Here is a 26,411-nt window from a genome sequence, read left to right as displayed (position 1 = left end):
CATTGTTTTTAATACAGTTTTCAAGGGGAATAAGCTTTTGTTCGAATTATCCAATAATTCGAATTATCCAAGTTCGAATTAAAAAGAGTCCGCTGTATTTCTCAAAATTTTCAAGTGACTCAAATGTTAAAAATACTAGGAATTACTCATACATACCTTTAATAACAAATAATAAAATGAAATATACAATTTACAAAATGTTTTCATTAATATTTTCTTCTTATTTTATGTTCCGTTTGTTTTTTTTAAAAAAATACTTTTTCTCTGTGTATTCAGAAGGATTTCTTTTTGTTATTTGCAAGCAGAAGTTTCTGTATTTTGGTCTATGATTTTTAACAAATTCTCATCCAAATTACCTAAATCTGTATTTAATTCGTGTTTTATTGTTTTCGTGAAAAGTGTTTTAAACATGTTCAAATATCGTTCAGTTGGAAATTTAGGTTTTTTTTATTACTTTAAGACAATATATGGTGCTTAGTCTCGAAGTGTTAAGATAATTCTAAATGTATTTTGAAATGACCTGCTGAGTTTCGGCGTAAATCTTAAATTTTGTATTTTTAATTGTTAATAAATTGAATTTCAGGTGGGAGATTAAAATTTGGAACATCAAAAGGATTCTTGCCAACTGGGTATTTTGGATCAGATAGAATTTTGCCTAACGTAAGCATGGCGTAGTTTTCGTGTGCTTCTTTAATAAATTACTTCAACGACCAGTAGTGTAGTTGTCCTTACGTAGCAAACATTGTAGTTTTTTTTTTTTTTTTTTTCAATAATAATCTATCCAATAGTTCCATACTGAAACATGGGACATTTTTCTATGAATGCAAAATGTACGTACGTATGTACAGTTGCGGAATTAATTGACTTACCTCCCTAATGGGTATTTTGATGAGATAACAACATTGTACCTGTGAAGTTTGGCAAGAGTGTAGCAGGTCTTGTTATTCTGACATGAGTAATGCGTGTAATGGAGGATATGTAGGTTTCATGTCGGTTTATTCTTGAATATGTTAAAATGATATGATATTTATTGGATTGATATTTATAACTTTACTTGGATTGATATACGAAGTGACAAATCCCCAATATCAGTGGGTGGAGAAGAAATGGAGTTAGAAGTTTTATTAAAAGTATAAAATTGAAATTGGTGCAAACTGCATGTAAATCTGCAAGGCCCAATAAGTGCCTTCTTACCGTAGTGGTTGGAGCGTCGGATTTGTAATTCACAGATCCGTATTCGAATCAAGGCGGTGCTGCTTTTTCGTCTTTCTTTTTACAGTGTTAGAAGGGAATTCCTATTTCTGAACGCTGAACCTTAAAACTTCACTTCGAGGAGAAGGGCTGTCGTGGATTTAGATCCAGGTGCGAAACATTTTATCGAATCTTATCCAGTTTTTTTATGTCCTGAAATTATTCTACATATTAGCTGCTGAGTCCCAATATTTCTTTCTGAACATTGATTTACTTATATATGATGTGAACGGGGAAATATTTAATCGACATATGCGAACAGCAAACTTCCTTGACAGTTTTACTGTATAAGCCAGCAAATGAGTCCTAACAACAACCAGACAATAGACCAGTGGTAAAGTAATAGGGAAGGCAAAACTGTTAAATTCAAATTTGGAAATTCGAATCCGCGCGAGGGAGGAGTGTTTTTCTTTCCTTCAGTAATATTAAGAAATAAATAAATAAATAACGTCTGATAGCTACACATGAAACAAGTCAGAGAAAATTACAACATTGAAATATTCATATATTTCAATTGAAAATTTTCCCCATTTACTTCATATAAAGTAAATCAATATTTAAAGAAAAACATTAGGATTCTGCAGCTAATATGCAGGATAATTTTAGGACATAAAAAAATGGATAAATTGGTAAGTGTTTGGTACGTAAGTCTTCTTCAGAGTGAAGTTTCAATGTTCACCGTTCAGGAGTACGAATTCCCTCTAAATTCTGAAAGTTATTTCAGGATCCTACACTGTTGTCAAACTTTGCAGATACAATGTTGCCATCTCATCAAGGTGCTTATTAGGGGTGTAAATCAATTAATTCCGTGGTTGTACAACATTAAAATCGCACAAGAGGCCGTCAACCTAATCATAACTCTCGCTTACCTTGTAAACTTCCCAAATACTTGTAGAATGTTTCTTATTTCAATCCAGAATTTCTCTAAGAAATCCTCTGTATTTTCCAGGGCGAAAAGACAAATTAATGTAATAGAGGAATGTGTGTTCGTATAAGGGTCCCTCAAAACGCAATATCCCTGAAAACAATGAACCACTCTTATTTCTCGTGATCCCTCAAATAATTTCTCGTTATACATGATTTGCCACAATGGCTACATATAACCATAATTGTTTTTCTCCATCTTGACATCCGCACATTATTACTGATTATTAGGGTTATTGGGCACCTAGTTTCTCTTGCAATTATGGCAGGCATTCTGTAAAGTAATTTTTTCTTAAGTTAAACAGGAATTCTACATTATGTGTTTTACCATTTTTGTGTCAGCTAATTAAATTACAAATGTCAGATTCATATCCCAGGCCTGATCCAGCGTCCAGTTCAACGCGGAGCTAATCCACATACCACTGTTCAGTAGTCATTTCTACATAACACCTGATAACAATAAAGCATTCATTTAGCAATAAAGCACTCATTTATGATCTGAAAAATTGATTGAACACAATACGAATTTGAGATGATCAGTTAAGGTCTGTTCTTCCTGCTCTTTCTGTTTCTTTAATATTTCCTTGTCATTTGCTATATTTTTCACTCATCATTCGCTTTCATTAGTCTCTTTTGGTCTAAAAACATAATTGTAGAACTTTTAAAAAATTTCACATCATTGTTCACGACACTGGTATTATTCTCATGGAAGTATTATATTGTCCATATAAGATTTCTGCAGTGTTGGGATCTTCTCATTATCTACCGCAAACAACAACTAATCATCCGACACAATAGCTAAAGCAACCTCCTACCATTTCACCACCATCATATTTCGTAATGAGCATAATGCAGTATGGCAACAGCTATTCTTGTATCGAGCGAAATGTGTGAATCTTGGTTCACAATTCTAAAGGACTGATTTCTAGTTCTATATTCAACACCTCTTTAGAATTTCTAGTTCTATATTCTAGCAACCATGGCCTAGAGCTAAATGGTATTCACCAAATTATGCGTATGTTGATGATGTAAATTTAATAGGGGATAGTAGGAAAGAAACATATGCAGAAATCTTATTAAATGCTTGCAGGGACATGGGTTTTGAAGTAAGTTCAGAGAAAACTCATGGAAGTTTATCGGAATCGTATTACGGCAATTTATGGATGCGTTGAAATATCAAATAATACTTTTGATAAAGTAGATACTTTTAAATGTCTAGGATCAGTTTTAACAGACGAAAACCATATTCACGAAGAAATTAAATGTCTACTAAAAGCAAGGAATTCGTGTTATTATTCAGTTCAAAATCTCTTGTCGTCGCGAATTCTGTCTAGGAATTTGAAGCTTAAAATATATAAAACGATAATCATGCCTGTTGTTCTAAAACATGGTCGCTTACTCTGAGGGAAGAACATAGACTGAAAGCATTTGAGAACAAGAGCCTGAGACCAATATTTGGTCCCAGGAGAAACGGAAATGGGGAGTAATGGAAACTTCATAACGAGGAGCTACATAGTCTATACCATTTACCAAACATTGTTAGGGCCATCAAATCTAAGAGGCTCAGGCGGGCAGGTCATGTAGCCAGAATGGAAGAAAGTAGGAACGCTTTCAAAATCTTAACTGGAAGTCCAATTGGGAAAAGACCATTTGGAAGATCTAGGGCAGATGGGAGGACAATATTAAGATGGATCTCGCAGAAACAGGAATACAAAGTAGAAACTGGATCCAGTTGGCTAAGTCATTGGAGAGCTTTATTGAACGCGGCATTGAACCTCCGGATTCAGTAGGACATAGAGTTAGTTATTCTACAATTCTTGTGCTAGAACACTGCTGGAGACGCTTGTTCAGATCCCCTCTTATAATGTTCTGTTGTCTGTTAGAACAAGTTCCTTGTAGACATAGTTACCATTCCTGCAAAGCTCCGTTTTCAGTTTACGCAGGATAAATGCCACAGTCGTTTGTTCTGGTTTATTTTTACAGCTTTCATCCAATTGGACAAACCTAAGCCTTGTTAGAGTTTATAAAACACCCGAAATGAAAGTCTTTTTAAACATTAAAATATTTTATTTTAGATCTTTATTTAAAAGAGGTTATGTGGCCAGCACTACAGTCCGGCTATATTTATCCCCCAGGTATCAACTTGACTGATGTTGAGTGAAGATCTGAACCGAGCATTTGAACAAGGGTAGAGTGAGAAAATAAATCTTGTCTCTATTGGGAATTGAACTTTTGCCGTCCGGTTGGTAAGTAGAGTTATTTTGAAGACAAGAGAGATAAAAACCTGAAGAATTCAGATCCAGATTCCATTGTGGCTACTGGAGTACTTCCAACCAAATTAAACAATTTTGGCATCTACGTGTTGAGCAAATTGAGCGAGCGTTGTGACGTAGATTTTCATCTGAAGTTGGCTTTTTCGAGCGCTTTTCACGAAGGGTAAAATGCACCTTCGTTATTACTTTAGCGTAATTGATTGGGAATGCAAACACAACTTTACAGATGGTCAAAATCCCACCAGGAGAACGTCTTGCATGTCCTAAAACGTTGTCAGTATTCTATATTGAATAAAAAGTTACTTACTTATTACGTTGTTTAGTGTTCTGCTGCAGTATTTCGTTCTCTCTTTTTCTGAGAACTTTGTCAAGTAGCTTTTCTTAGAATAACATCGAAGTACTTTCTATTTGAGAAGGTACAAACATTGTACCTTACATCCTTAAAAAGGTAAGATGTGGACTACCGTTTATATTTTTGAGCTGCAAGTGGAAGGTTTTGTTTCCTAAAAATCAAGAAGTAAAATCGTGCAAATAAGGAGTAGTTTGATGTTATTTTGAGATAAGCTGCTTGACAAAGTTCTTAGGGAAGGAAGATCGAGAGATTGTTTTAGATCACTAAACAACGCAATTGAGCTATCATTCAATATATTATATATATTGTATAATAAAGTTCGTTAATATGCAAACCGTAACGCATAATCAGTAGGAAAATTAAGTATATTGTTTGATTTTGAATTTCTTGTGAGACGAGATGTTTCTATGCCATAATAGATTGTTTGTTCAAGAGTGTAGACTAACACTTAGGATTTATCACCCATTACTAAACGTTTCAGACGATTATGTCTCTCTTGTGCGTAACGCATCAAATAGCCAATTTTTTTCCCCCTTCTGTTCACTGGCAGATTCTTGGGCTCTTATTTCGTCCTGATTTTTCAAAAGTCCAATTTGTAATGCACAAATATTGTGCAAGAAATGTTGAACTAATGTGTCAATGTTCACTGTTCACAGATGGATCCGCCAGTTATTACGAATTGCCTCCTCAAAACTTCTAACCGTGGCTGGTGTTGTAGTAGTTACTGGTCGACCGGAACGATACGACTTCTTAAGATTTATCCAGCTCTCTTTAAAGAACTTGCATCATTAGGGTATGTTGCTGCGTTCATGCATATAGCATCATACGTTTGCACTTTAATTTTCAGTCGGAGTTTTCCTGTAACATACTAAAAATTAGATTATATCTGGTTAATCCTTCTCTGCACACAACGAGTTACTTTTGGGACATTGACCACACTTCTTTCTCTGAGGCTGATCTATCTACATTGATGACAAGTTTTGTGCTACCATCTACAAACTATTTTAATAGCTTTCTTCGTACTAGTTGACTCCGGAAAGCTTTATCTGTATCTGATTCGAATGTGAAGTCCTTTGTTCCGAAAATTTATTTTTCTATGATACAGACATTACAGAAAGATTACAATATCAATTACAGTAATATTATTCGTTGTTATCTGCAGTTCTATAAATTGGTAGTCACCATAAATATAAACTTATCAATAGCAAAATAAAAGAATTTCTTCTTCGTCTACTTTTCTTCAAAATATGAACAAAGTTTTTACGTCGTTCCACCACAAAAGAAGGAATGTTTTTCATTTTCTCGTTCTTGGAATTCCAAGAAAACTGGTTTTTCCTAATTTTGTTGTGTCCCTGAATGAGGCAAACACAAGCTGGTGCATCCTACTGTTTCTTAATAGGAAGCCGTTTATGGCGTTCCTTTCACTTCAATTGATAGGACTTGCCAATACTGTGAAAATATTCCCCGTTAATTTTAGACATTGAATGTCGTTGTTGGTAAGTTTGATTACTGCCCTTTTCAGTTGCTGTCCTTAAACTGTTGTCACTTATAATAATCACCTGTCAATGGGTTGTTTGTCCTCCAGTGATATGTCTCATTCCAAAATTTTTGCAGACCAATGTCTGGCTGTGCTGTAATTCACTTTGTTATCCCTCATATTGTGTATCGAGCAAGCGATCTCAAATATATCCACTTTAAAGTCATACAGCAAAGTGCTTCTGATTACCTGGACTGATACTTCTATTTGTTCGACTGAAAAACTATATTGTCACTTCTTGTTTCCAAGACACATTATTAACTGGTACTACTTTATCTGTAGTGCAAACTGACGTAAATTGCAGTATTATTTTATGATTATTAGTTTGGAAAAATAAGTTTTAGAACAAATTGACAAAATTATGATATATGATGACAAAAACCTTATCATAAAAATTAATTGATTCACTGCGGAATACAAATTAAACATGTTCTGGCTGCTAGGTCTTGGGAAAGTGTGTACTAGACAAGCTACAAACAGATATTTAAAAAAAAAAAAAAGTTTGGGAAGTTTTCTTGTAACCGCCTGGATAATTTGGTCGCTGTCCGTGGCTCGTGGTACTACCAATAAGTATCTTCCTGATACTTTAACTTACCTGGACAGGAGGACGAAGACCTCTCCAAGAAAAGGTTACAAATTGTTTCCAAATTGGCCGTCGGTCTCAATGATATGAGCATTAGGCGCCGAGAGGTTCGGGTGTCTCGTCTCGAAAACCTCACGGACGATCAGACGGTCATCCAGACCATAACGCACACAAACCGCACCATACATACAACGAAAACACACTGGGTTAAATGACACTATACTTATTTATTAGAACACTATTTTGAAAAAAAATAACGAAGAGAAATGAACACAACACTGGAAACTAATAAATTTCGCCGCTGAAATTACGTTTTGCCCTTTTCGGGAAATATAGCCCTTTATATATATATGATTATAATTCAGATATCACTATAAATACTTCGCTCACACCCTTGACACACTTGGGGGGTTAGCACTGGGGGAAAGTTGTCTGGATCGTCCCACGATGAATCCAGTTGTTACGCTGAAAAGTCCTGCAGCGAAAAATTGAATCTTCAGCAAACACACAAAAGAAGATCTCCACAATGGAATACAGATATTGGAGGGCGCGTATATAACATTTTAAACGCACAAGGTCTGCGGACCTGGGATTTCACTAGTTGGGGCTAGCCGTGGGAAATCGTCCTTCACCGGCTAAATAGCTTGTGCCCCTTCACAAAACTTAACCACGCAACGGGCGTGGTGGTTGCGTACAACACCGGAGTCGAACTCCCTGAGCATCCAAGCTCAAGCTACGGGTTGCAATGGTCAACAGAAAAGTGTTGGCAGTTCATTTCAAAAATCACTCAGTTACTCACCTGTATGCACATACAAACAGAATATAGAAAACAATTTATGTTAATTTTAGCCAACTGCCTATAATGCACTAGACACGGCGATAACACTGGCGTGAGAAAGTACAGATAACAAACTACGAAAACTGTGAGGCTGGTGCCACTTTGGCTACTGGGACATCTGGTCAGCCCATATTTCTCTAATCTATTATAATGTTTCCATAAGCGATTAAAGAAAGCACTTAATTCAGTTCCCAATAACTATAGAATATATACTGTGTATATGATGAGTCAGGGAGAAACACTGAAATGGTTAGTCACTAACTGAAATGTTCTCAGCAAAAGCAATGTTTTAAATATATACATGAAAAAACGATGAAAGACTTCTTTGTCCAATTGTGTGGGAAAGAAGCAATTCCCACCAAGAAAGAACTTATGTGCGTTGCAGAATAAAGTATAAATCGAAAATAATAATCACTGTCTTTACGAAATATACAGAGTGTCCACAAAAAACCTTCTATAACCTGGTAGCGGTTATATATGGTGTACGAAAGTGGAACGACCTGTCAAGTGCACACGTGGACAGGTTGAGAACCCTTGGCCGTCTGACGAGGTATGAATAAAATTAGGTTTTTCACCTGAAAATTTAAAATAAGTTAGTTGGCAACACTGTCATATGGTGTGAGACTTACGTGTATGAACGTTGAATGGTTTTTCACCTGAAAAAGGGCTATTTAAAATAGTTAAAGAACTTGTTCACTCACTACAACATGATGAGGTTCCTGCATGAGCAATGTCCGATCCAAATGTTCCATGAAGTAATAAGATCCTCTTGAACAATTGGTGCAGTTGGGTATCCTTATCTTCCGTTACTTCACATGTTGAAACCATGCGTTGAATATCCTCCATGGTTCTCCAACGATGAGTTGATGAGGGGAGAAGGGGAGATTTTTTTTTAACACTGGTGTGAGAAACGAAGTACGGTTACAACACCTGTATGATAACTTTTTTTTTAAGTTTTTTTTTTAAGTTCGCAGAAAGCGTTTATAGGGCTATTAATTTTTTTTTTAACACGCAAATACTTTTCGTAAAATGTTTAAGTGTTTCGTTTCGATCACTTTATTTTGTGCAATATGAGATAAATATACACACTCAATAACTATTCATGAAAGCATCGACTTAAAGAATTATCAAATATCTCAATAAAAATTAGTAAATATACTGATATCTGTATTTAAAATATCAAAATGTGAATGAATAAGCAAATAGCAAAACATGTTAAAAGGTACTAAAATATTAAAATTATTGTTAAAGTTTCGATATCACTCTAATATATTTGAAAAATATGAAAATCATTGAAAAAGTAAAATGAATGGAAATGTAAACACATGATAAACTGACAATATATAAACAAAATAAGATTTTCACCTGTATGTCCTTTTTTTTTTAACTGTGCCTCGTGTTGTTTGGCAGAAAAGAACGAAAAATCGTTTTTCAAAAATAAAAAAAAATAAACTTAAGTGTCAAAATTGACGTTCATAGTAATTCCAAGAAATAAGCATGATTCTGCATATCAAAGAAAAGATCGTGATTTCGTTGACATGTACGAAGAAAATTTGGCACGCCATAAGATCAAATGCCATCTGCTCGTCGAGACTTTAGTTCGATAATGCTCAATACAACAAATGATTTTATTCTGAAACAAAGTTATTATTAGCTTAAGCCTAAAATAATGGTTGTTGTTCACTTCCATAAACGTAAACATTGTAGGGTTACCAAAATAGATGGGTATTATCTGCAAAAAATTTATTAATTAAAATGTTGAAAACTATTCAATATTGATCCAAGTTTTTCAAAGGTCTGAATCAAGGAAGTTGACTCACTAGTCCAAACATTCCTGAAAATAAATGGTCATTACACCATGAATTGACCAAAAGCATAGGTGGGAAAAATGTGTAATACTACACGTACTTACACACACAATATGCCATCGACACCTGCGAGGCAAAAAACTAGAAACGTGGAAAGGCCTGCGACCATAGGCACTTACAAAATGTTTCTATACATAACTGAAATATCAACACTAATATTCAGTAGAATACACGTATGTTCCCTGGAACATAACGTACATCATCCACCTGGAAAAAGATGTGTAAACACACAAAATACAAATGCTCTTCTAGCATCGTAAAGATGTCTCTATAAGACAAAATACATGAGACCTGTGAAAAGAAAAACATGGGATACAAACAAAAATATAGTCAACGACATTACAACTTTCTGGTCAATCTAAAACATCAAGATTAAATTCCCTACAAAACGGTTATGTAATTTCACGACAGTTAAACTTTCTTAGGCATCTTCGCTACAAAATATTTAAAATGGTCTTATTAACGCATTAAAATTCAGTCATCGAGCATACAAAATAATTGACAAATTAATTTTCATAAATCATTATGGCTTCATGCTGTTGGAAAGAAAATAAGTTTATTATTCGGGATCTATAACGATATTTCTAAGACGGCTGAAACCTCATAAATAATGGGCCATGTCGATTTTTGAAGAAAATCATCCGTCATTGGCAGTATGGCTGAAATCTAAAGATTCATATTCCAAAACCTTTGGCCATGTTGATTTCTAAAATCCTCCATACTGTTTGTTATGGCTGAAACCTAAAGGTCTGTATTTCAAAACCTTTGGCCATGTTGATTTTTGAAGGAAATCCTCCATAACAAAAACAATTTTACTAAAAAATTCCAAATAGTTTTGGGACATACTGTGACTAAAATATAACTTTCTCAAAATTAACATGAAAAATAAACATTACAACTCATTAGCATACAAGTACACAATATAGTTACGATTCATAAACGTTAAAATATTCGCTGAAATGTTACTAGACAATAACATACACTAAAAAAAAAAATCTAACCTAAGAATACACATGGTTAGTTACGGGTACCATAAAGGAAGAAGAGAAATGAAAAACTATATTTTGCGATTGATGGCGAAAATACAGTTAGCTATGGAATATCCAATGGATTAGCCACATCCATTTTTGCAACAGATCTGCAATTCCAGGAAAAATTGCCTCCCTGAAAAAAAATATTTATCTTTATCCCCATAAAATATCCTACCCGAAGAAGTTTCCCTACGGTCGTTCAGTGGTCTAGAGAAGACAAAAAAAAAAAAAAAAAAAAAAAAAAAAAAAAATTAGAAATTACAAGAAAATATAGAAGTTAAACATATTTCCACATACATATTAATATGAGGGGAAAAACGACCGTTCACCATCAGAATATCTGTTCATATAGTTCCTTCTACAATAAAAAGATTACTGCTTTCGTTCGGAGAATTATACTATTCACACGACATTCCTGCACATTCTATTACCAACAAGGAAATGTCTGTTATCACTTGTTTAAGGCTTAGCCTACTTTCCGTTCTAAACTTTTCTCTTCGAACAAAATATATCATGTCACATCCTGGAAATTCAAATAAGTCAAAATCGGGTAAATGACGTAAATGAGGTTCAATAAAATTACAGTAAACACTTTAAAATGAAAACGAAAATCTAAGATTAACACTGAAAAGAAATTTAACGTTGATTATCAATGTAAAGTTTCATATTCTACGCATGAGATTACGTACTAAGTTTCATTTACAAATACAGAAATATATACATAACTAACAACTAAAAATTTTCTTATCTATACATTCTCCTTTTCTTAAAAGGAAATCAAACTAATTGTGGGTCATACGTATGATAACATGTTTAAGAATTTGGAAGCTGGGAAGGGATTCTAAAAAGATTTTTTTAAATTTTAAAACACAATAAAAATATATATTATAACGCCAAAACATCTTCCCACTGGCTGGGGATACGGAAATCGCGCCAAGATTTCAAATTGCTTTTAAAATGCAATTCCCCTACGTATGTGATTACATACTAAATTTTAATTATAAACATACAACTATATATATAAGTAAGAACTAAAAATTTTCTGACCTGCGCACCTGGATATTTTTTTTTTTTTTGAAAAATTCTAAAAAGAAAATCGAACATTAATTGTAAATAACACTAATAGCACATTTAAGAATTTCGAAAGTGGGAAGGGATCCTAAAAAGGGATTTAAAATTTAAAACATTTAATAAAAATATGTTATAAGGCCAAAATATCTTCCCACTGGCTGGGGATACGGAAATCGCGCCAAGATTTCAAATTGCTTTTAAAATGCAATTCCCCTACGTATACGATACGTTAATTATTTACTAAAAAATCTAAATTCAAACATCTCAAATGAAAACAAGAAAAATTAATAACATTAAACTAATAGTAAGTCATTAGTAAGGTTTGCAACACTCATACACAGCTGACTGAGGTATGAAGTGCTACACGGAGCAAAGACAAAAAGAGGAAAAAATTAATCAGCTGTGTGTCGTCCGGTATTCAGCGACATAAGCACAGGTGGTCGAAAATGCAGCGACTATCTTATCAAAATAAAGAAAGAAAAACGTGTTATCTGCTCTTTGCTGAACAGTTAAAAACTGGAAGCAAAAAGGAGTTTTAAAAGAAATGCGTAGTTCTTCTTTTCGTGTCCAGGTGTTCCGATCAAAAACTAAAAGAAAAAGGAAGAAAAATGAATACATGTTTATCGCTTAGAAATGCGTCACTCGCCGAGGAGAAAAATTTGTATCAACACACAAAGTCTTGGTTACTTTTTTTTTCTATGATTACTGTTTCTGCTTTGATAATTACGGTTTGTTTGTCTATTTCTACGATGGTTACCTCTCCGTACAAATCTATGCTTAATGTCACACAAATTGCGGTTCCTGTCTAGTATGTGATAACTCAGGTTACGTGGCCGTGATTTACGACTTCTTTTGTATTTGTTATTCTTTCGTATGCGCTCTTGGTTCTGATTCCCTTTAAATTTTGTATTGTTTAACAACTGGTCTTCGTATCTTTGCCTACTGCTATAACTGTAACCTCGTTTGCGCTTTTTTACTCTGTGGTTAGTGGTAGTTATTTTTGTGCGTTTACGACCTCTGTCGTGCATAATCATATGTTCGTAATTTTCACTAGATTCTGAATGAATAAAATCATTGTCAGATTTCTTACGAGGTTGGTTTGGACTACCTGTCTCTGGTTGGAGTTCAGATTCCTGCGTTTCCTTTTCATTAGCAATGTTAGTCTCTAGCTCAGGTTTCAATTCCAATGTTTTGTTTACGCTAGGGATATCAGTCACTAACTGAGGTTCAAATTCCGGTGTTTCGTTTTCAACATTTTCCGTTTGCTGACTATTTTCACGAAACACGTCCCGTAAAGCGTATATCTTTTGACCTAATCCACTCTTTGACTCAACGAGATTCTCTTTCAAGCGAGCACAATTCTCTTTAAACTCAACACAGCTCTCTTTAAAATCAACTTTACTTTCCTTTATGTATCTCTCAATTTTTTCATTATTTTTATCTAGTTTTCGTTCTAACCTATCAAAATTCTCTCTATTTTCAGCACGGTACTCACTATTCTGCTTTATATATCTGTCAACATCCTCTTTCATTGCTTTCTTTAATCTAGCACAATGCTTTTCAAAAACTGAAGCTATCTTAGTAAACAAATCTGCCTCGTTGTATGCCATCTTGAACAAGATAAAGCTTAAAACATACAATTAGAATAAAATATGCTATCACAAATCAATATGATTAAAGTCACCTGAAAGAGAAGTTTTTTTTTTCAGATTACTGGTACTAAACTGAAAGAGAAATGATATATTAAAATATTAATCTTATATGTATATTCGAGCACCAACGGTCTCGATTCGGGTCCCTGTTCGGGCGCCATTTATTTGTAACCGCCTGGATAATTTGGTCGCTGTCCGTGGCTCGTGGTACTACCAATAAGTATCTTCCTGATACTTTAACTTACCTGGACAGGAGGACGAAGACCTCTTCAAGAAAAGGTTACAAATTGTTTCCAAATTGGCCGTCGGTCTCAATGATATGAGCATTAGGCGCCGAGAGGTTCGGGTGTCTCGTCTCGAAAACCTCACGGACGATCAGACGGTCATCCAGACCATAACGCACACAAACATCACTCATACATACAACGAAAACACACTGGGTTAAATGACACTATACTTCTTTATTAGAACACTATTTTGAAAAAAATAACGAAGAGAAATGAACACAACACTGGACACTAATAAATTTCGTCGCTGAAATTACGTTTTGCCCTTTTCGGGAAATATAGCCCTTTATATATATATGATTATAATTCAGATATCACTATAAATACTTCGCTCACACCCTTGACACACTTGGGGGGTTAGCACTGGGGGAAAGTTGTCTGGATCGTCCCACGATGAATCCAGTTGTTACGCTGAACAGTCCTGCAGCGTAAAAGTGAATCTTCAGCAAACACACAAAAGAAGATCTCTACAATGGAATACAGATATTGGAGGGCGCGTATATAACATTTTAAACGCACAAGGTCTGCGGACCTGGGATTTCACTAGTTGGGGCTAGCCGAGAGAAATCGTCCTTCACCGGCTAAATAGCTTGTGCCCCTTCACAAAACTTAACCACGCAACGGGCGTGGTGGTTGCGTACAACACCGGAGTCGAACTCCCTGAGCATCCAAGCTCAAGCTACGGGTTGCAATGGTCAACAGAAAAGTGTTGGCAGTTCATTTCAAAAATCACTCAGTTACTCACCTGTATGCACATACAAACAGAATATAGAAAACAATTTATGTTAATTTTAGCCAACTGCCTATAATGCACTAGACACGGCGATAACACTGGCGTGAGAAAGTACAGATAACAAACTACGAAAACTGTGAGGCTGGTGCCACTTTGGCTACTGGGACATCTGGTCAGCCCATATTTCTCTAATCTATTATAATGTTTCCATAAGCGATTAAAGAAAGCACTTAATTCAGTTCCCAATAACTATAGAATATATACTGTGTATATGATGAGTCAGGGAGAAACACTGAAATGGTTAGTCACTAACTGAAATGTTCTCAGCAAAAGCAATGTTTTAAATATATACATGAAAAAACGACGAAAGACTTCTTTGTCCAATTGTGTGGGAAAGAAGCAATTCCCACCAAGAAAGAACTTATGTGCGTTGCAGAATAAAGTATAAATCGAAAATAATAATCACTGTCTTTACGAAATATACAGAGTGTCCACAAAAAATCCTTCTATAACCTGGTAGCGGTTATATTCGTACTTATAATAACTTTTTACTTCGCAAAATTATTTTCCCACCGTTTTCCCAGTAACCGAGACTGATGAAATCATCAGTAACAACTCGAAATATTGTCTACTAAAATACAGCTTGCTACCAAGATAAGTTGTTTGGCAGTAATATGTGATCTGCGTTACATATAAATATGAACTTGAATTAACGTCTATCATGGTCAATAAAGGAAATAAAGCTAAAGAGCTATTTATATCACTTAGAGGTGAAACAGTTCTCTTAGTCCAAGTTGGGAATTAGGAAATCCGAGCGCTGTACACGCTTCTGAATAATCACCAAATTAATGACCTCTGATATCAACTCGGACTTAACAACCAACATGAGCTTTGTTGTAGCAGATTTTAGGAATTCTTGAACTCAGACTAAATCGAACATATGATATTTGCATTACGAGACACTTTTTTTTCGCACTTTCAAGAATTCTATTACCTGATGTGCACACCCAATTGTGTTATACAATTTATTACTGATCACTATACAGAGTGATATTTAAAACACTTCCGTATCCTTTTAATAACTTCCAAATTACACACTTTTATATATAAGACCTTTTTGTTTGTCGGTGGCACCTAGAGTAAAGGATTGAGACTAGAAGTTAGGGATACCACTGATATATTAAATAATTGTTGCTTCCCTACACAAACATTTACTCACATACATCGATTAATATTTCTCTTGTATCAGCACACGTTTCTTATAGAGTCATTATATTTTTCGTTTCCATTTTTATTTTAATTAATTAATTTGATTGCGTATTCTAAATAAAATTTCTTTGTTCCAGGCATCCCAGGACAGATTTGAAATCGGTTTCAGTACTTTCGACAACAAAGGTAAAGTAGTGATATTTTTTTGGTTGTATACAGTGCGTTCAAAAAGTTGATCCGTAGTGGATTTAGGTACTTGTTATTGTGAGACACATTAACTTTTTTCATTGTAATATATACATATGCTATATTATATGAATGTCCAACACAGACGTGAACGAAACTAAACTCAACTTTCAACTCAATAGAAACATACACTGCACAGAGACGGTTAGCGTTGCATTGTGATCAATTGTTAGTCAAAGTTCGGTCAGAGTTGTGTTGAATATCGAGTAATACAGGTATGTGTTACAGTGTTAACAAAGGAAGATTAAGTGGTTTTTGGTTGAACGTGTGCTTAGTTCAGGTAACAAATACAGAGAACTTGTGAACCACTATTCGTCGAAAGTGATTCAGCAATACTTATTAAACAGTATCAAGATCGACCTAGAACTATTAAAGTACTGAGAGACACTACATATAAGGTACATGCAATTTATTGATCATGAATCTTTACTTTGATTATTCACGAAAGTATGTAGGAGGATTGACTTGTGCCTTCAAGCTAATATAAACCCTTTTAAAAATTTACTGTAGTAAAGTGTTTCTATGTATTTCTTTACAATGATCTACTGCGGAGCGACTTTTCAAACGCATTGTAATTCAAACAGGATGGGGTATATTGGTGCAGTGGTAGGTTGCTCTTGGTGTGTAGGGTTGCGAGTTTGATACTTTTCGTTCTTAATAGTTGACAAACACCATGCTCATGGGTTTCCTCGATAGTTTTCCCACTTTGCTCGATGTATAAACTGTCTCGTCAATGTTTCTGTACGTTTAGTTTATTTGCCTTGTTCTATATACAGTATAAGTTTTGGTCGTAAAAGAAATGAAAAAGTGTACTTCCAGAGAATAGTAAAAATACGAGTAAAAATTTATTTGCATAATAATGTAGGAGGTTCTGTTAGATTTCCTTCTACAGTCACGGTAAAAGTGCACGCTTGTGAGTAATTTTGGAACGATTGTACGCTTCTGGTTAAAAAAATGTAGGTTTGCTTGTAAAGTTAAAAAAGAAAAAAGAAACTCTGAATCGTTACGAATTCCCTTAAGTCTAACTCATTGTCCCTTAACTAACTGGTTCATATCAGCTTTGGTAACTGAAATAACTTAAAACTAAAGCTACAATTCAATGAACAAAGCAACATTTATTTTAAAATAATAATTGTGTAACAGTTTCGCCAACTAACTGAACATATTGGCTTACTAAACTGAACTGAATATGACACTATTTGATGTGTTAGCCACGAGGGAGAAGAAGAAAGAAGGAAAAACGAGGGTAGCTGATGGAAAGAAGAGAAGTGGTTTACAAGATAAGGTGTAGTAAATGTAAATTATATTGGTAACACGGGGAAAATACTAAAAGAACGGTTAAAACAACACAAAGATGATGTGAAATTAGAAAGAGAAAGAAATGTCAGTTTTAAGCACGTGTGGTATACGAGACATAATGTTAATTGGTGCAAGGTTGAAGTGTTAGGACGGGAATGGACAAGATTTATTGAAAAAGTGCAAAACTGTATTATGAATTGAAATGCAGGACTTAAAATTGATGAACAGTAGGGCAAGGTATTGGAAAGACTTAATTTATGGTTTAGTTTTCTGCCGGACCAGGGAGGGAAAGGGATTTATGATGTTTAGTATTACTTTTATCAATTTTTCTTATTATTGGCTGAATTTGTTCTGACCAGCTAATCAGCGTTCAGAACCGGTTTCAGGAATCCTGTTTGTTTTCCTTCTTTTGCAGCTTAAAATTATCGAATATTTACGTTTATTTTCAGTATCCTCGTCGAGTTCAGATAATACACTTCATTCAGATGAGGGAGCAGGTATGTGATGATTAATAGATATTTCAAGAAAATACGGTTATTAAAAAGGTGTGATTTTAGTGCTATTGTTACAAGTAATATACGCAGTATAAATTCCTGTGCGGTTATTTTGTGTACCAGATTTATTTAATATGTCATAATTTAAGTCTGTGAAAAAAATAAATTGTTTATGGGATAACGACGATTAGTGACGACGAACTTCGAATATTTTTATTTCACAAATATAAGATTCTGCACTTCGATTTCTCTGTTTGTTGTAATTTGAGAAAGGTATCTTGCGTATACGTATAAGTTGTTTCATTTAGTAAATAGTGTGAAATAATAATAATAATAATAATAATAATAATAATAATAATAATAATAATAATAATAATAATAATAAACCCTAGCTTTCTTAGCCAATTAAGGACATTGGGCATCTAGATAGCACTCATTCAAATGGGTGCTGCATAGTGAACAATTTGACTATCCTGTCATTATTTCTGGCTGTCTTGATTTGCAGTCTGCCATGTCTGAATGCTAGTATCTCCCCAATTATCTCACAATGCTTTGTCACCGCCGAAAATTGTGGGTAACAATTTGATACACGAAACCAAGCACACCAAGGGTATCCTGCTAAGTATATGTAATTGGCTGAATAATTTAATTCTATCAAAAGATATGAACAGCTCGGGCGAACATAATGGAAAGCGCCACTTCCGGTGAAATTGAATTATTGGGTGAAATTGGTTGGAATCGAACCACAGAACAGTATGTAAATAGTTTAATTTCGGAAAAGTACATGTAGATGGCAGGGGAAGCTTGTTTGGTATCTGTCATTGCATTGAGTTGCACGGGAATGGTAAACCTTCTCTTGCAGTTTGTTCGGAACTTAGGAAATACAACAGCCACCTCCATTGTATTCCCGAGCTGCTCATGTACACGTATTTTAGAGTGTTAAACACTGGAAAGTGAAATAGTTCTTTCATTTTAAGTTCAGTTGAGTTCGTTTACAATCTTGTTTAAGTGCTCTGCTGAAAATTGATTCTAACAGGCGTAGATAGAGCCATTAAGCTAGCAGAGCAGAGGTAGGATGACCAGCTTTCCCTCTGTGATTCAAAAAATTGTATAAAAGACTAAAATGAATTAATTAGAGTGAAGGTATAGATTGAATATTAGGATTAGGGATACCGAATGTGCAAGAACTGATAAGACTATTATTTCAGTATACAGATAGTTAACTTGAACATATCAATTCATAATTACTCCTATATAAAAGCACTTTCAGTATGAGAAAGTCATATTATTAACAGAGATATACAGTTTATAGTTAGACTTGTATCTGTAAGGAAACTTCGAAAACATTGGGAACAAAAATGGCTTTGAAAGCGTAGTTATTGTGGAGATCGTGTCTTGGCGTTGTTCTTTAAACATTCAAACCTTCTCCTGTTTCGATTTTATAACTTTCAGCTGTTAATACACTGAGCCTAAGACTCATTTGCTTTGTGTAATTAAAATTTTGTACAAGGTTGCGCAGTATGGTTAAAATAAAATTAATTATGCTGATTTCATATACATGTTTAAATTTGAACCACTTGATATCAAAGTTCAGTATTAAAATCAACATAACTAAGATGGAAGGGTCAAGTATATAACACCTTTATTTAACATAAAGTTTAGTTACAAGATGAAACGTAGATACTCGCATGAAATTAACTTAATATGTGGACGAAACATAATTACTTATGCAATGCAAAAATGTTATTTTCGTGTTATTCTTTTTAATTAATATCAAAGCAAATAGACAGATAATCTTGATATTCAGGCAAAGTTCTGAGGAATTGGGAGTAAATGGATGGAATTTGTAGATAGTGCTGCTAATGAAATAAAGTACATTATGTATACGATTATAATAAATTCCATAACGCAACGGTGTGCCTTATATGCATGTAAATTGGTATAATATGCAGTTATTAACTGTAAGCACACAAAATTCTATGGGAAGAAGAACCAAGCTATGGGCTACAAATTTTTCATGGTTCACATCTCCAATTTTGTACCACAATTACCACCAGGCGATGATAATTAGAGGGACAAGTACGTACTATCATGGTCAAAAGTGGTATTGAACAGAAGGAAAGGGTGTTACTGGTGGAGCTATTTTATATATATATATATATATATATATATATATATATATATATATATATATCAAGCAATATTGCGGTTGCACTTTGTGAATATCGCTAAAATGGAATCCCATTGCAAATCGCTATCAGGTTCAAAAGTTTCTCCGTAACACATTTGATGAAATTTGCGGAACATTTCCAAATGATCAGCCTCTTCCGATGACTTGACCCTGTACCCAATTTTTTTCTGGTTGTGGGACTAACTGAAGGATATATTTCTTGGGAAAACATACATTCATGTAGTAATGTGAAGAAAAATATATACCAAATGGTATCTAGCTTCTCATGGTGATGCTTCATACAGCAGTGTAGTAAGCTTTTCTCCGCTTCTAAATTGTACAAAAACTTGTCACAATGTGTAAATTGAATAAGTGTCAACAAATATTAGAAAGTATTTCATTGGAACCAACTATTTGGTGTTTATTTTCGTATACCTTTAGTAAGAGTCTCAAGTTTATTATTCATCGAGCCTTTAGTTTCTCTTCTAGAGTCTATTAAGTAACAAAGAATATTATAGCCACCCTATACGCATCAATTGTTCTTTACGCTTATATGAGGAAGAGGAAGCCCGAAATTAAACTTATTTAAATTTCGAAAATAACGTATGTGGATAACGAGGTGTCATTATTCTGAATCAACCCATCCAGTGCAAAAGTTTATTTCGTTCTTTTATTCTCAATGCGTCTCACTTTAAATGAATCGCTTGCTCTGATTATTCTATTTCTTTTTATAAACTCAATTATTCTTAAAATAATAGACTAGTAGTAACAATTTAATTTAATGCTAAAGTAATGCACTCTCTTATTACTAATTATTATTATTATTATTTATTTATTTATTTTTTCAGATCTTCTGTTCAATGTGCGGGGACAATATGTATCTAATCAAAATTTGGGAAGAAGAAAGAAATAGACAGTGCAGTGAGTGGGTCCAAGGTGATAATTGTGTATCTTAAAGTGCAATATAGATAATTCTAGGAATTCGTGTGCCAGTAGAACTGCTGTTAAATATTATTTATTATTATGTTTATGTAATATTATTAGTAGTATTATAATGTTATTGATTTACTTGTTCCTTCGAAATCAATTATTGTATCATTTTTTTTTCAAGTAATTGACATATTTGATGAAAAGTGTTTTCAAGATCATTTGAAATTGACAGTTGACAGTATTTTAATTTTTGTAGAGAACTTTGTTCTTAACTCTTCTAAGCGCTTACTATTTTATTCTCCTTTTTCGTTTCTTCCATTTTATTTCTATCATTTTATTTTATGAGCTTCTGTAGTACATCGCAAAGCCACATCACTTCCTATGGAGTTCAAGGTGATTGTGCTAGTAATTTGTCAAATACGTAACTATGAGTGCCAAATATATCATGTTCAAGTATGTGTGTGTGTGTGTGTGTGTGTGATGCTACGATTTTACTTTCATATAAAATCTTAACAACTGTAAACAATAATGATTGTCTGCATTGTACACATAGTGCGAAAAATATTACACTTTGACCTACGCTCTCCAGCTGTTTTATGTTGGAATAACTTCAACGTATCTTATTTCATTCCTGAGTGTTGTAACTGGTTTGTTATTTTCTAACATAATACACATACGTTAGTCTCTTTCAGTTTTCATTTTTCATATCTTCTTTAATGGAATATCTATTTCTTTAGACTTTTTAAGACGCTTTAATATCATACTTGTAACGTTAATGTCCTTTTCAAGGTTTAATTTAGTTGAATTGTTTCGTACAGGCTGTGTGTGCTTATAATTCTCGATACCAATATGATTAGTACCATTCTACTTTATTGTATTAATATAGCGTATTTATGTATTGTTAGTTCTGATCTGTATGGGATAACATTACTGTGCAAAATTTATAATTGAAAAGAATTGAGTGAAGATAATTTTAACTTAATGACGTACACTTTGATGGTAAAAAATAATAAATAATTAAATTGAATATATAATTCAAAAGTGACTCACATACCTGTTGTAAGCTACGGGTAATAATATTCCATTCATACTACTACTGCAAGGATAATAAATTGAAAGAGCAAACAAAATACGAATAAGTAGAGGAAAAAAAATCTGTGAAAGACTAATTCATATGGGTAATTTTGTTCCTACGAATTCAGATTAAGGGTCACAATTTTACTATTTTTTTTTTTTCAGTGTTATTGTTACTTACTAAGACTGCATTGATCATTCCAGTATCGGTTTAAACTTTCTTTAAAAAGCATTTCGTTCCATTTTTCTTTCTTTCTTTTCTTTCTTTTCTTTTTTTTTTTTTCGTTTGGGCTTATAAGCACAATGTTGTATACCTGTGTTCAAATATCTTTGTAATATTCTTTCTTAGTGAAGCTGTTTTTGTTTCGATTATTCCGTATTTCAAGTACTCATGGTTATTCCGAAATCATGATAGAAACTAAGAATTACTTTCATACATAATCTATGGCTTGCCCATGATCTCCTACATTTATTATCAGCAATATCAATGTTATTAATTTGGTTGTCTCAGTGTTTTATGAAAAAAAAGAAAAAAATCAAAATTTATACGAGATGTAATGACAAGTTTGTTTATAGAAAAACGCGTACATACAGGTTTGTGTTACTGTTTATGCTTCATTTGCTAAATTATATATTGCTTAACACGTTGACTGCCAGAGCGAAATTTTGTAAAGTGAATCGTGGGGCATTTTTATTGGAGGAAAAATATGTATCAAAATAATCAAATAATTATTAAAAAAAAAAAAAAAAAAAAAAAAAAAAAAAAAAAAAAAAAAAAAAAAAAAACCTACCAAAAGCCGGTAACCAAGGATGCCGAACGTCTTTCTGAGGCCAGAGAATGTATTTCACCATTTAAAACATGCTTGTGCATCACTGGTGATTCACACTTCTTCAAAAACAAGGTTACAAGGCCTGTGAATCACATACGATGCACGTGGCTCCGCAAAGTACACTGACTGTGAATCACACGTGACGCACATGACGCTCATGACGGTCAACGTGTTAATACTGTATTCCAAGATTAAAGCTGAATAATTATTATTACCAAGTTCGTATGTTGGTAGAATCAAGAAATGTTAAAATAAGATTTGTTAAATTTGGTTTTATTTATTTATTTATTTTTTCGTGGAATTGATAATCATAGATTTTTATAACGGGTCATAGAAACTCAATTAAAAAAAAAAAAAAAATCCGACACAGACTCAGTACCTTTCTAATAAAACATGACGTGTAATATATCAATGTACCAGTTTTTAAGGAATTGTATCTTTCTCTTAAATACTTATAAGTTTTATTGATATAAAATATAATCATTTTGTTGGTGTGTCAGAGCTCAAAAATACTGTATCTATTTATATTATACATATTGTTACTAGACTGATCCATATAATATGATAAATATATATTTGAGCATGTTAGTTTTGAATACATGTTATGATAATCTTTGATTATTTATTTGCAGTGATGTCTGCCTTTGATTGTATTGTATTATTAAAGATATTAAAGATAATAAATTTTAACTCCTTGAAGTGTAGGCAGTAATCTACACTCTTCAGTTCGTAATAGAACTAGTTAATAATACCAAGGAGTTAAGTTAAGATTATTTGTTGCCAATGAAATAATTTGTGATTGTTGGTAATCAGTTAAGTATAAATAAATAAATAAAAATAAAAATAATAAACTCATTAATGATAACCTTAAAATATTACATCCTACGAGGGGTGTTCCATATTGATTTACTCTTTATTATTATTATTATTATTATTATTATTATTATTATTATTATTATTATTATTATTATTATTATTATTATTTTACACTTATAAGAATCTTTATGCCTCGGCAGATACATCCACTTACTCAACATAATCTCCATCAAAAAGTACACACTTGCGTCACCGTGGCAACTTCTCTATGCCCTCTGCGAACCACATTTTCGGAGTCTGTCGCACCTACGTTCGGACAGCGTCTTGCAGTTCCTGGAAGTCGGCGAAATGATGTCCACGCAGCGGTTTCTTCAATGTCCAGAATAAGCCGTAATCAGAAGGGGTCAAGGTGAGTGTGGCACCACCTAGAATCCAAGCTCATTAATGGCAATTGTGGTTGCCGAATCGTATGGGGACGAGCGTTGTTGTGTTGCAGGAACCTTTCGGCCATTTTTCTGGTCGTTTCCTCTGAATTGCACGGCGCAAACTCCGAAGCGTTGTCATGTATGACTCGCTGTAAAGTTCAGCCAGTCAATGAGGATGATTCCATCCTTGTCCCAGAAGATCGTGGCTATGAGTTTACCTACGGAGGGCTGTGTACGGAACTTCTTTGGCGTGGAGCTGCCTTTATGCTTCCTCTGCATTGAGATTGGGTTTTGGTCTCTGGCTTATGGTAGTGCAGACAAGTCTCGTCGCCAGTAACGATTTTGGACATAAAGCCTTCTGGATCCTGGCTGTAGCGTTGCAGAAGACCGCTGCTCACGTCCTTGAGCTGTTGTCTTTGTGCTGCATTCAGGGATTTGGGAACCCACCTGGAAGACACCTTACACATCTTTGCACTATGCGGTGCACAGTGATTCTGGCAAGTTCTGTGGCCGCCTCCAGTTCCGTGAACGTGATGCACCTGTTGTCCTGAATAAGCCGTTCCACTCTTGAAATGTTCACTGGTGTTGTCACAGTCACTTTCCTTCCAGAACTGGTTCCCTTCTCTGTTGATGTGCGGCCACTTTTCCAGTTGTCCACCCAGTTGTATAGGTTTTGCGTGACGGTGCGCACACTGCCACCAATCTCGTGTAAATTTCCGTAGTCTGTACACCCCTTTTCCACAGAAACCACGTTATCCAGCGCTGTCCTTGCCGATAACCTTCCATGTTGTCCGCTCACGTACTTACAGCTGTTGGTGAAATGTACTGTAGTTTCCACGGATTACTCTTCTCTGTATTGTTCTTCCAGTTGAAGACAGACCTAAGTACAACTTCTTTCCAACTGTAATGACGAGGTCAATGGTGGATCCTAAAATAAGAAAAGAAAGAAAGGAAGTATAAATCAATATGGAACGCCCCTCGTAATTAGTCATGTAGGAGTGAAGTGTCACCAAACCTTCAGTAGATATTTAGTTTTGTATTGAAGTTCTTGGACTTATATATGCAACCGATGGACTTAGCTCGAAGCTGTATCCGATACGAAATACTATGTCGTTTCTGGTAATCATAGTTAAAGGAAGTTTCATCTACTTTAAATCTGATTCCTGAAAATTCATTGCATTTTTAAGGTTTCTGCTCTCTCTCTTCGAAGTGAAAGCTTGGAAGTGCAAGAAATTAGTTAAGTAAAATGATATTTAAATTTGAGAATGTGTTAGCGTATTGTTTGTAGGTAAATGTTTATTTGATTCGAAAACCTTATTTTTGTTTCACATACTTGGTATTTGTAATTGAATCTTGTGTGGTAACAATGGGTATTAGGATCAACAAGGTTAAATTCTCTATTGTGTAGCATGTTGTTTTATACGAACAGCTTTTGTGTATGGATGCTCTCAACGGTAGTGTTTTGCAGGCATCCAAATATTTCATTGATGAAAGATAAGTTTTTATTGAATACTAAATGTAACAATTGTTTGATAGATTCTGGTTTAACAACTCTGTTCAGCATCAAGGCTGTAAGAAATGTGAACCTACGTCTTAGTGGGGAATCAGAAATGCATACACCAGAATCCTGGGTTCCTGCACCAAAGGCGAGAAGGTTAATTATTTAATTATGATTAAAATCAGAAATTTGAAATTTAAGTGTTCTAGGAGTGTGCAAGAGTACCTTCTTTTAGTAATAGGCCGATGATTGGCACGCTGGCTTTGTGGGTGTGAGGTTCAGAACTAAATCTGTAGAGAAAACCTGTCTACATAGCCAAGAAACTCCTAGGAGAAAACCATGAGTCTTCGGAGAAATTTTAGAACTTCCTTGAGAGGCTTACCTTTCCTTAATGTTCTAATTTAAACCAAGACTAAGGGACCCATTCTATATAATCCTTCGCAAAATTTGTTAATCGCAACACAACACAACACAAAAGTATCAAGCAAGCAATTATAACTGCTATGCCGGTTACCCAGACTAAAATGTAAATTTTTCGTTGTGTTGATGCAAGCCACTGCGGAACGAGAACCTATGAATCAAATTAATGTTCTTCACCCCAGACACCATAAAATGCGTTGTATTGAATCAAAAGTAATTGGGGCGAGAAGTTGACAACCCAAATCAAATAGGTAAGGAATTTTTTGGGGGGTGAGGGAGGAAAGTATTACATTTAGCGAAATTTTCAGGTTAAATTTATGTATTTGCATCTTAGGTGGATTTTAAATTCTTCCGTTTTATTGAACATTCAGAGAAACTTATTAAATTTCGAATATTTTTTTTTCGTTTTCCTCAAGAAGACATGTCCGTTTACTGTAGTTTTAGGATATTGGGGTTTTACAGAAACTCCCTTGTTTCTTTTCTTTTGAAGTTGTTAATTGTTAAGAGGACATTGCTTTAAGTATGTTATAAGTATGCTAGAGATATTTATATTATGTGAGTTATTATCCTTACATAATTATTTATTCACTTAGGCATTGA

The 26,411-nt window shown here is 34.1% G+C and overlaps 1 protein-coding gene across 5 annotated transcripts in view; it reads left to right on the top strand.

The window, feature by feature from the left end:
* The window catches only part of LOC145664530 (transmembrane channel-like protein 5), a 107,099-nt gene extending 82,256 nt beyond the window's left edge, over positions 1–24,843 (top strand). For 2 of the 5 annotated variants that reach the window (XM_081731275.1, XM_081731276.1), the window contains exons 19-22: positions 584–660; positions 15,747–15,795; positions 17,604–17,651; positions 20,667–24,843. In XM_081731275.1, the coding sequence (XP_081587401.1) occupies positions 584–660; positions 15,747–15,795; positions 17,604–17,651; positions 20,667–20,731 (239 nt within the window). In that variant the 3' untranslated portion in view covers positions 20,732–24,843. The remainder of the gene's footprint in view (positions 1–583; positions 661–15,746; positions 15,796–17,603; positions 17,652–20,666) is intronic. The other 3 variants (XR_014127460.1, XM_081731277.1, XM_081731278.1) reach the window with 3 other exon arrangements.
* Positions 24,844–26,411: the final 1,568 nt, after the last annotated feature.

This window comes from Thermobia domestica, chromosome 11, assembly GCF_964235325.1.
Source record: "Thermobia domestica chromosome 11, izTheDome1.hap1.1, whole genome shotgun sequence".
In the NCBI taxonomy this organism is placed as follows: Eukaryota; Metazoa; Arthropoda; class Insecta; order Zygentoma; family Lepismatidae; genus Thermobia; species Thermobia domestica.
The sequence above is the reverse complement of the archived record's forward strand: the minus strand, read 5'-3'. Positions and strand labels throughout refer to the sequence as shown.